This window comes from Semicossyphus pulcher, unplaced genomic scaffold (assembly GCF_022749685.1).
Source record: "Semicossyphus pulcher isolate SPU_LCO1_2020_fin unplaced genomic scaffold, fSemPul1.0.p SCAF_13, whole genome shotgun sequence".
Classification (NCBI taxonomy): domain Eukaryota; kingdom Metazoa; phylum Chordata; class Actinopteri; order Labriformes; family Labridae; genus Semicossyphus; species Semicossyphus pulcher.
The window spans coordinates 31797808-31809553 of record NW_027211637.1 but is presented as its reverse complement, the minus strand read 5'-3'; the positions used below and the strand labels follow the sequence as shown (position 1 = coordinate 31809553).

Genomic DNA, 11746 nt, shown 5'->3' with positions numbered 1-11746 from the left:
ACACTTTGCTTCCTGGATTTATTTCTTTCTGCTGCGAGTCCCAGCAGCAATAAAGCTGCGACGGCAATATCACAGAATAACTTTATTATTATTTCACACATATTCTGCTCCTGTAAGACTGCTGAGACTTCAGGAAATGATGTTTGTCCACCAGGAGAGTCTGAACATTTTGTTATTCAGGAGAACAATCGCTTGAAGGCTGAAAGTTTGTCATCCGGAGTCTGAAAGAAAGGGAATATTCCAGGTCATTCCTGAGAGTTTTTACCTTGAGGAGCATCTTTCAAGTCAGGAGGGATTTTATTTTGAAGAGCAACAGGAAGTCTTCATCCCTGCTGACCAGAAGGACATCACAAACAGCTTTCCCGCTCCTTAACAGCGTTTTTTTCATGGCTTGACACCTGACTGCCCTCTGACCCCTCCCTCCGCCCCTACTCCCCCTTTCCTCCCCCGTCAACATGTCCGTCCACTTCCTCTCTCTCTGCCCCGCCCACCCGAGTAAATCAGGGCAGGACAGGAAGTGAGCAAAATTAAGTTAAGGCACTCACCTTTTCCCAGATCCCTTAGCTCCGCCCCCTCCCTGAAGTCGACTCTTACAGGCGGGACGAGCTGATGCAAGATGGCAGCCGGCGTGGCGACGTGGCTGCCGTTTGCGCGGGCGGCGGCGGTGGGATGGCTGCCGCTGGCCAAGAAAACGATGCCCAAACCTCCCGTGGACAACACGTCCAGATCAGATGAGATCCTGTACGTCAACGTCAGCGGGGTCAGGTTTCAGGTGGGTGTCTACTGAGCATGCTCCAAAGTGTGGTGGCAGAATGAGGAAAGATGCAAGAGTTGAGATGTGGAACGATCCAACCTCTGTGCAGAGTTTGATTTCAATGAGCAGCTTCTAACACATGATCTCCAGAACAAAGAGCTCAGCGAGGTTACATGAACCCCCCGCTGTGTCTCTCTGATGTCAGGACCGCCTCTCTCACGTCCTGTTTGTAGAACAGCATCTCCAGCAGCTCACACGCTGTTCAACACTTCCTTGTTTAATTCTATTTTGCATTAATGATAAATTAAATAAAGCCGTCTTTTAAACTTTCATTTGATTAAAAGAAAGGCCGTGTAGGAAAGCACGTTGCTCTTTGCTCAGACGAGTTTCATCATCAGGTAAAAAGACGGCTTTACAATAACTTCCAATATTTCATCATCTGTGAAATCTCTCCGTCTCTTTTGAGGCTTCATTTTAAAGTCAAACCTTTGTCATAGTAAGTCTGCTAATTCAGCCCTGCTCTCATTCAATCGGCTGCGTTTCTTTCCCCTTTGTTACATTTTCCTCCAACACATAGTTCTGCAAAGAGATGCTGACCATGACGGTTGTTTTGGGGGCGTTGTCACGTCTCGTACCAACAGGGACACACAGAATAGAGAGCCCAACAGCAGACGGGAGCTGTGCAGAACAAATGATTTTAGAACAATAGCACAGAGTGTAGGGTTAATCAGGAAGGTAACGAGAGCAGAGAAGCAGTCCAGTGAAGGCGAACAAGTCTACGCGGCCGGTGGAAAATCAAGAGTCTAACCACAGACAGGCTGACGACAGACGAAGTGTTACTGAGACACATCTCTTCTTAATGATCTCATTAATCTCATATGTTTAATCTTTTCAGAAGGTATTTGCAGGTTTTTGTGGAATGGTTCCAAAACTACATTACCCATGAGCCTCAGCAGCTTTTCCTGCCATAGTCTTGATATGAAGAGTTCCTCTGCTGCTGGAGCTGCTGCGAAATATCATTAAAATCCACAAAGTAGATGGACTCATAAATTCTCATGTTTGACTCCTAAAGTCAAAGTTAGAAATTAAAATAAGCGTCCAAATGTTTGAAGATCCGACCACTGAACATTTCCTATGAGGTACAGGACTTCACCTGTTGCTTCCAGGTGCCCCTCACGTGCTCCAGCTCTGCTCCGACCCTTCCAGCACTGCCTCCTGTAAATCCTGAACGTCTAATCAGCAGCTTGAGCATTTGGGGCGGTAATAATCACAAAATGGCTCCACAGCAGAAATAGCCTGTGGGCGCTTTCAGGATTCAAACGGCACCGATGTGCTTTGTGCTGCGACGGCACAACGAGAAGAAAGTTGTTGTCGAGTCTTTGTCCTGATTTTTAAAACCATGATGCTGCAGCTTGAACTTCTCTGGTTATTTATAGAGAAACAAACGTACAGTCGTGATTCTTTTAATATGGAACGTCAAGTTATATCATCCGCGCTGAAAACAGGCCCGACGTCACTGTTAGAGTTAGTAACACCTCAGTACCTCCTGAGGACGCTTTACACTGGAGACAAATATGATGTGGACAAGGTGGACGATCCATTCAAAGGTGTTCGTTAGCACCTGACTTGTTCACCTGACTTGTTCACCTGACTTGTTCACGTGGGCTAAAAGTGGGTAAAGTCTCAGTTGGTCCTCAGACACAGGGGTTTGTGGATGTCCATGACTGTGCTGTTGCTGGGCACTAAAACGATCTTAATACAGGATTGTGATCAAGTGTTGATAATGAGCTGACTCGTGGATAGATATAAGGTGTAAATAAACAGCCTGCAGTTTTGAGCCTGCTCGTACTTTCAGTGAAAGTCATGTCACCTTAACGTTTTAGATCCTGTCTCCTTTGTATCTGTCATCCGATGTGTGGAAGATATGAGACAAACACGCTGAGCTAAACAGCAGCTCAGGTCGCAGCCCCTCGAGCCCCACCAAAGGGCATCTGAAAAACACACATTTTTAACTCGAAAGCTCTTTACTCAGAGTTGAGTCAGTGTTAATCACCAGGTGTGATGGTTTCAGAGAGGAGGAGACCTCCACAGATGATTCGGTGAACAAATCTAAATCTAAAACTGAACAAATGTTCGCAGCAGCGCTCCTAACAGCCCTCCTGATGTCCTGTATGATGACAAGCGGCAGGTGTGCAAAACAAATACTTTTTGATCAGCTTTAATTTGCGAAATCTGGGTCCTGTGCATAATTCGGGATGAACGCGGGAAGCGTCCTAACCTAAAGACTGAGCAGCTGTTAGCAGCAGCTTGAATCGCAGTCCCTCCTGACGTCTACTTTTTGAAAGAATGTCGAAGAAACAGATTTTTAACCGATAACTGCCTGATTCAGTGTTTATATACCGGGTTTCATTCTGAACATTTACTACATTGTGATGAATATCGATATTTATAAAATATTGGTGAACATATTTTTTGCCACATCTGTTAGCATTCTTTGTAAGCCAGCTCCAGTTTGCTCACATTAACAGCAGTCTGAAAGTCCTTCCCCTTCCTTTCTTTCCTGCAGACATGGAAGAACACTTTGGATCGTTATCCCGAGACCCTGCTGGGCTCTTCGGAGAAGGAGTTTTTCTACAACGAGGACACACAGGAATACTTCTTCGACCGAGACCCCGAAATGTTCCGGCACATTCTGAACTTTTACCGCACCGGGAAGCTGCACTACCCTCGACACGAGTGCATCCAGGCCTTCGACGAGGAGCTGGCCTTCTACGGCATCGTGCCAGAGATCATTGGAGACTGCTGCATGGAGGTAAACGTCTACTCTCTGTTGAGCATCAGGAACTTCTTAGTTTTTCTGTTTTTAAAGATGAACCAAGAAGGAGAAGCAGCTTTTGATTGGTGTTGGCCTTCTACAAAAGGTGCTACATTAACTGATCTATTTCTGATCGGCCTCATGTGTAAATTAACATTACAGTATAATTTATTAGACAGTGTGTTTGATGGTTATTCAATGTGATTTATAAACGAGGTCCCTGATTCGTCGGGAAGCTTGTGTTTATATTAGACAGTAAATATAAACAAGTTTTATCTTCATATGCCTTTAAAATATTCAGTTTTTAGAAAACCAAAGAGGTATGTAAAAAGTACTGGGCCTTAAATCAGAAACAATAACAAACTACACTCAGTAATGCTACAAACGTAGCCTTACTGAGTGTAACTGTACATAAAAAGGGTGTCAGTGTGGCTGTTGGGCCCCGCTGGTGTGTGAAAGGATGTTGGGAAAGTTGCTCAGGAGGCAGAAATATGTGCAAAAGAACAAACATCTAAAGTCTGGGCTCAGTTAACAAAATAACAACAACTGAAAAACATGTCAATATTATAGCTGCAGAACATGTAGGTGCACAGGTAGTGAGGAACTCTTTACACCTGGTTACACGGGGCAGAAACACGACATACATACGACCAACAACATGGCAGGCCTCACCTGAAACTCTGGGGAGCTCCAGCAGCTTCCTCCATCCCTCCGCTCGATGAGGGTCGCACGTTCACCTGTGTTCAGACCTGCTTATACAGTCCTGAAGCTGCCTCAGAGTAAACCCCCCCGTTTCACCCATTAGTTCCAGGAGCTGCACTTACAGGTTGTACATGGGCTTACTGCAACAGTTTCAAAGTAAAAGCCCCTCTTGTTGCAGTTGTTGGTACCAAATCTATATCAGCTTTAAGACTTTTATTGTGAAGCAGTTTCACAGACATGTTGTGCATGGACTTACTGTGGCTGTTTCAGAATAAAAGCTTTACAGTCATTAGTTCCAAAATTGTGGCAGCTAAAAGACTGCACGTACATATTGTGCATTGGGGCGGCTGTGGCTCAGTGGTAGAGTGGGTCGTCTCTCAATCGGAAAGTTGGTGATCGATCCCTGACTGCTACAGTCACATGTCGAAGTGTCCTTGGATGACACACCGAAACCCAGATTGCTCCCGGTGGCAGAGCCGTCGGGTCTGATGGGCAAAGATCTGACTGGAGATGGGCACTTAGGCCTCTGCTGAAAGCCGCTGTGTTGCAGTCATTAGTTCTAAATTTATTTTATCTGAAAGACTTTTACTTTGAAGTAGCTGCACTTACATGTTGTACATGGACCTCCTGCAGTTGTTTCAAAGTAAAAGCCCCCTGTGTTGCAGTCATTAGTTCCATGTGCCTGGCAGCTAAAAGACTTTTACTGTGAAGCAGCTGGTACATGTTGTACATGGACTTACAGCAGCTGCTTCAGAATAAAAGCCCCCCGTTTTGCAGTAATTAGCTCCAACTTTTTGGCAGCTAAAAGACTTTTACTGTGAAGGAGCTGCAGGTACATGTTTTGCAGCTGGGAGGCTTTGTGAGACTTTGTTGCAGCAGTTTCCAGTTTTCAATCCTCTCTGCAGCGCTTCACATGATAACATTCAAACACTTTCTGTCTTTGTTTCTTCCTAATATTTGACTGTGCCGTCGCTTTTCCCGCTGCTGCGCTGTGAGAACAGCATCATCGGCTAAATGAGTGAATCGTTGATGGATCTGAGGGGGTTCTAACCAGCGCCGCTCTCTAACTCCATTATCAAACTGCAGCTCATTAAGCCGGCAGTGATGAGCCCTCTGAAGCACCAGCAGCTCAAATGCAATCTGATTTGGCTCTTTAGTGCCACAGTGTTTGGCACGCCGCGGCTCTGAGAGTGATTTCTTTAACGAGTCACAAACAAGTTTGTCTCGCCCCCGAACAGCAAATCACCTGGGTTTTTTTTAACCTTTGTCATGTGGCTTTAGAGGCTTTATGTCCTTACATCCTGTCTTTATACCTGACCCGTGACTCATGAATGGGTAATTGTTCTTTATTTGCTCACACTTGGCAGCTCTGGTTATGTTCACAAATGTTGATTCGACTGTGAGAGCTTCTAATTCCTGTTTTTCACCTCCCCCTCAGTTTCCTCCAGAGATGGTCCATGTGACTTTTTATTTTTACTCCTCTCGTAATTTCACACATTGGGCTGCTTTCTTTTGTTGTGTTTCGTGGAGGATTTAGAAAAATGTTTGAAGGAGGATTTAATCTTCCGTGCAGACGGGTTCATTAGCCTCTGTGGAGGTTGTTGCTGCTGTTTAAATCATTACTGTAGTTAGCTCTGTGTTGCTAACAGCTAACAGGAGAACCAGTTGACTTTGGAAACCAGAGCTGCTTTTTGTTTATCAATCACTCAGAAAATTACGATTCTTTGAACGATGACATTTAGCTGCCTTTAGGGGTTACTTTAGAAACACTGTGGTGTTAGCTGGCTGCGGGTTAATCCATTATTCGGCTCCCAATTTTAGCTCACTAGCTTCTTATACACCTAGCAGGGAAAGAAGCTAACTGATACTTACTGATTAGCCTGATTGAAATGTAACATCGCTCTATTATATGTAGAAATATAAAACTTTATTTTGATAATAATATTATATTAAAAAGAGGTTTAAGTCAGTCATGTGTTGATTTTTAAGCTTTAATGACCAAATTATAAATTAACAATAAAAAGTGAACGCGGGTGAAACATATTTGCCGTGTCGCTCACTTGCAGGAAAGCAGCTAACTATTTGGGACTGGAGCAAATGGCAAAATAACACCAGCTAACAGGACCAGAAGCTAACGTCGTGTTAGCAGGGCCAGTGATAAGCTAACTGTTTGTGACGAAGGCTTTTGTCACCGGTTTGTACTGGTTCAGTTGGGTCTGAAAAATCTCTCTTTATTGGCTTGATGACACTCAGTCATCAGATGTGATGGACCGGAGGATTACACAGCTTTAGCATGGAACCGGAAAGATTCCACCTTCTGTACTGATCGATAAAAACACAAATAAAATCAGTTTTATAAACGAAACTGAATATAAATATATATGATACAGGCTGAAGAAAGATGCTTAACTTGCAGGATTAGAACTGCTGTTTCCATGTTTGCGGTTCCACCAGCTAACTAGCTTAGCTTCCAGCTGCCAGGTTTAATATGGCCAGAATCCTGCCTCTGAACTTTTCTGGACCTTCTGTCTCCATCCAGACTCTTCAGACGTCTGTTCTTTATTTCAGACAGAGAAAAACCAAAAAGCAAATACAAAACAAAAACATCAACAACTTTGCCAGGCTTTGTAATATTTACAGTTCCAGATAAGTTCCACAGACAGTCTGTTGCTTTATGTTTAAAGTAAGATGTTGGGTAGAAATGTTTTCAACAGTAGGAAGGGGAGCGGTCGCCACACACATCCTCTGTTCCAGAAAGTATAGTGTCCATTTTTCCTTCTTCTAACATAAACAGCTTTTCTTCATCTTAGTAGGAAACTCATTCCTTCCATCTCATGAATTTCTTTGATGATTTCAACCCAGTGTTGTCCTGTGGGTGCATCTGCCTGTAACCATGCGCGGGTGGTTGCTTTTGTAGCAGCGATAATAAACAAAAGTGAATGGATCTGACGATCCCAGAATTTGTTTCTTAATATTCAAAATATGTAACCAAAACTGTACTGATTTTGGACAGTTCCAAAGAATATGGTGGTGATCCGCTCCATCATTCCCACAGTTTCTCCAACAGGAATGACTTCTAGCTGCAGAATATTTTCCCATTTTTAGGAGTAATGAAATAACGTACAGGATTCGTCCCTTTAGACGGGTGTTCAAAGAGTCCTCACATAACTTCGGTCAGGACTTGGTGCTGCATAAATAAAATGTGTCCTTTGTGTTTGTTCGACATCGTGTGAAGCTGATGAATTCTGTTGAGTCAGTTGGCTAATCTTCCTCTCTCCCTCTCTTTGTTAAGGAATATCGGGACAGGAAAAAGGAGAACCAGGAGCGTCTGGCGGAGGACACGGAGGCCAACGAGGCGATGGACGCCCCCCTCCCTCCACACAGCACCTCCAGGGAGCGGCTGTGGCGAGCCTTCGAGAACCCCCACACCTCCACCATGGCGCTCGTCTTCTACTACGTCACCGGCTTCTTCATCGCCGTCTCCGTCATCGCTAACGTGGTGGAGACGGTCCCCTGCCGGCCCCCCAAAGGCAGCGTGAAGGACCTTCCCTGCGGGGAGAAATACCAGCTGGCCTTCTTCTGCATGGACACGGCCTGCGTGCTCATCTTCACCTTCGAGTATTTGATGCGTCTGTTTGCCGCGCCCAGCCGCTGCAAGTTCATGCGCTCGGTGATGTCGGTGATCGACGTCGTGGCCATCATGCCGTACTACATCGGCCTGGTGATGCCCGAGAACGAGGACGTGAGCGGCGCCTTTGTCACCCTGAGAGTTTTCCGAGTCTTCCGGATCTTCAAGTTCTCGCGCCACTCGCAGGGTTTGAGGATTTTGGGCTACACGCTGAAGAGCTGCGCCTCCGAGCTCGGCTTCCTGCTCTTCTCCCTCACCATGGCCATCATCATCTTCGCCACCGTCATGTTCTACGCCGAGAAGGGCACCAAGGGCTCCACCTTCACCTCCATCCCGGCCTCCTTCTGGTACACCATCGTCACAATGACAACGCTCGGGTGAGTCTGAGACATCTGACTCTGAAGCAGATTTTGTTTCGCTCTTGTCGGGTTCTGGGCAGAAAATCGCCGTGTTGTGTGTCGGGACGAGGATGTGTCGTTATTATTGGCTGCACGGGAGAGTTTTACAGTCTGTTTCCACCATGAAAAGAGATGAAGTGTGAAAATCTGTGTGTGTGTGTGTGTGTGTGTGTGTGCGTGTGTGTTTGCCTCCCACTCGTTGCTTCTCGAGTACGGTGGTGTATCTTCACCCTGCTGCCTTCGCCCACACACACTCCCTGCTGCTGCCATGTGGATGGAGTGTGTGTGTTACTGTGTGTGTGTGTGTGTGTGTGTGATGATGATGATGATGGTGGTGGTATGTTCACCCTGCAGCTCATCTATTATCCGCTGTTCAAAGAGAGCTGCTGGAAACATCAGAAATAAAAGAGTGAGTCAGAAACATAAGCTCCATCTGAACTATCATACTGCTTACACACACACACACACACACACACACACACACACACACACTCACTCATGTCTATATGACTCTATACTCCTACCTGTCTGTGAATGAGATAACGTGTGAGATAGAAGGTGTGAATGAGAGTGTGTGAATGAGTCAAACGGTTGAGCTGTGGAGTAAAGCTGAGGCTTTTATTTTGAAAGGCCCTCTTACCTCCTCTGTCATCTCCTTTTCGCCCCTCACATCCTTCTCTTCCTTTCCTCTCATCTCTTCCAATCTCAACCCCTCCTCTGTTTCCTCTTCTTTCTTTTATTTTCATTTCCTGTCTTCTCCTCATCTCTCATCTCCTCTCCTCTCCTTTTATCTCCTTTCCTCTGCTCGTTTCCTCTACATCCTCCCTCCAATCTTCTCTCCTATGCTCCCCTCCTCTCCTGTCACTTTTCCTCTACTTGTTTCCTTTCCTCTGCTCTTCTTTCCTTTTTCTCTTTTTTTACATTTCCTTTCATAATCTCTCTGTTGCTTATTTTCTTTCCTTTCATTTCCTCTATTCTTCTCTCCTCTCCTCCCTTCCTCTCCCCTCTTCTCTCCTCTCCTCTCCTCCTCTCAGTCTTCAGGTCCATTAGTTTTCAGCAGGGAGAGGCCGACCTCTAAATGGATTCTCCAGGCAGCAAAACACAACCCAGGCTTTTACCTCCTCCCCCTCCTCCCCCTCCTCCCCCTCCTCCTCCTCCTCCTCCTTCCCCTCTGCTCTCTGTCGCTCCCTGTTTCCTTGTTGGGAGTATCCCTCCAAAAAGATGAATCTGATCCGTCTTTCTTCTCTTACAAACCGTCCACTTCCAGTAAAACATTGATTTCATTGATGGGATCATCTCCGATCAGATGTTCTGTGGAGGCTGGTGGGGGGGGGGGGTCTTTCCTTTACTCGTTTTTTAATTAAAGACAACATCAAGTACATTTTGAATGCGTGGAAGGAAGGTTGACCTGAACCTGAAACCAGATTTTACTGTCCTGTGATGTTTCTAAAGTTTTACAGCTTCGTCATCGACTTACAGAGATGTTTAATGACTAAATTCAGCTTCTTTTCCCACTTTACCTTCCTCCTCTTCCTCTCCTCCTCTTCCTCTTCCTCTCCTCCTCTTCCTCTCCTCCTCCTCTCCTCGGCTGCAGTCCGATCCGCTCGTGTGTTCCTCTTTGTTCCGTTTGCTATCATTGTTTTTCATCATGCTGTTTTTATTGCTTTGCTCCTGTGTTTTATCACTGTGCAAATAAACTGGGAGTGAAATCATAAAGCTATTGCAGCCCCTCCAGAAGCAATATATGTGAGGGGAAACACAATCTGCTGCAGCCGCTGCCAGGAAAACATGTTTGTGTCTGGACTGCAGATAATCCACGCCGTCCTTCAGGTGCTCGATTAGAAGAAACTTTCAATAGAACAATTAATAGTTTGTTTCTCCGGGGAAATCTCCCGTTCATCCGCTAACAAGCTGCTGTTATCTCACAGGGAGGTTCTGCTGATGGGTAGCTGCAAAACACAGGAACAAAACACACTTCATCCAGCACAGGCCAAAACCTTCATGTCCTCCTGATAGTAACGTGTGATCTGCATCGTGATCAGCTCTCACCTCTGGACCATTCTGACACCTTTTAGGGCTCGACAGGTAACCTGACTCCGCCTCTTCCTGCTTTCTCAAGTTGTCCGTCAAAATAAAAGTCCTAAACATTCTTGTCCTGAGACCCTCCAGTTATGTTGAATATATCTGCAAGGGGCAGAAATGAGACACTTTACAGGCTGGGCGTGAGGCTCGCTGCGGTGGCACCACTCGGCTCTTTGTTGTGTTTGAGTCCGTTAGTGAGAGAAATCAGATCGATCAGGGGGGCAGGTAAGAGGGGTAAGAGGGGGGCAGGTAAGGAGAGATGAGAGGGGGGCAGGTAAGGAGAGATGAGAGGGGGGCAGGTAAGGAGAGATGAGAGGGGGGCAGGTAAGAGGGGTAAGAGGGGGGCAGGTAAGGAGAGATGAGAGGGGGGCAGGTAAGGAGAGATGAGAGGGGGGCAGGTAAGAGGGGTAAGAGGGGGGCAGGTAAGGAGAGATGAGAGGGGGGCAGGTAAGAGGGGTAAGAGGGGGGCAGGTAAGGAGAGATGAGAGGGGGGCAGGTAAGAGGGGTAAGAGGGGGGCAGGTAAGAGGGGATGAGAGGGGGGCCAGGTAAGGAAGGGTGAGAGGGGGGCAGGTAAGGAGAGATGAGAGGGGGGCAGGTAAGAGGGGTGAGAGGGGGTCAAGGTAAGGTGGGATGAGAGGGGGGCCAGGTAAGAGGGGTGAGAGGGGGGCAGGTAAGGAGAGATGAGAGGGGGGCCAGGTAAGGAGGGATGAGAGGGGGGCCAGGTAAGGAGGGATGAGAGGGGGGCCTGGTAAGGAGGGATGAGAGGGGGGCCAGGTAAGGAGGGATGAGAGGGGGGCAGGTAAGGAGGGGTGAGAGGGGGGCAGGTAAGGAGGGATGAGAGGGGGGCAGGTAAGGAGGGGTGAGAGGGGGCCAGGTAAGGAGGGATGAGAGGGGGGCAGGTAAGGAGGGATGAGAGGGGGCCAGGTAAGGAGGGATGAGAGGGGGGCCAGGTAAGGAGGGATGAGAGGGGGCCAGGTAAGGAGGGATGAGAGGGGGCCAGGTAAGGAGGGGTGAGAGGGGGCCAGGTAAGGAGGGATGAGAGGGGGCCAGGTAAGGAGGGATGAGAGGGGGGCAGGTAAGGAGGGGTGAGAGGGGGGCCAGGTAAGGAGGGATGAGAGGGGGCCAGGTAAGGAGGGATGAGAGGGGGCCAGGTAAGGAGGGGTGAGAGGGGGGCCAGGTAAGGAGGGATGAGAGGGGGCCAGGTAAGGAGGGGTGAGAGGGGGGCCAGGTAAGGAGGGATGAGAGGGGGCCAGGTAAGGAGGGATGAGAGGGGGCCAGGTAAGGAGGGGTGAGAGGGGCTGATCTCTGAGGTGTTTTGTGGCTAGCCGATGAGCTAGCACTCCCATAGTTGATAACATTGGTTAAT

At 47.3% G+C, this 11746-nt stretch overlaps 1 protein-coding gene across 1 annotated transcript in view; it reads left to right on the top strand.

The window, feature by feature from the left end:
- The first annotated feature begins 616 nt into the window (after positions 1-616).
- kcnd1 (potassium voltage-gated channel, Shal-related subfamily, member 1) overlaps positions 617-11746 on the top strand; it is a 41234-nt gene continuing 30104 nt past the window's right edge. Inside the window, exons 1-3 of the mRNA XM_069660382.1 lie at positions 617-772; positions 3321-3566; positions 7564-8276. Coding sequence (XP_069516483.1) covers positions 617-772; positions 3321-3566; positions 7564-8276 — 1115 coding nt within the window. The remainder of the gene's footprint in view (positions 773-3320; positions 3567-7563; positions 8277-11746) is intronic.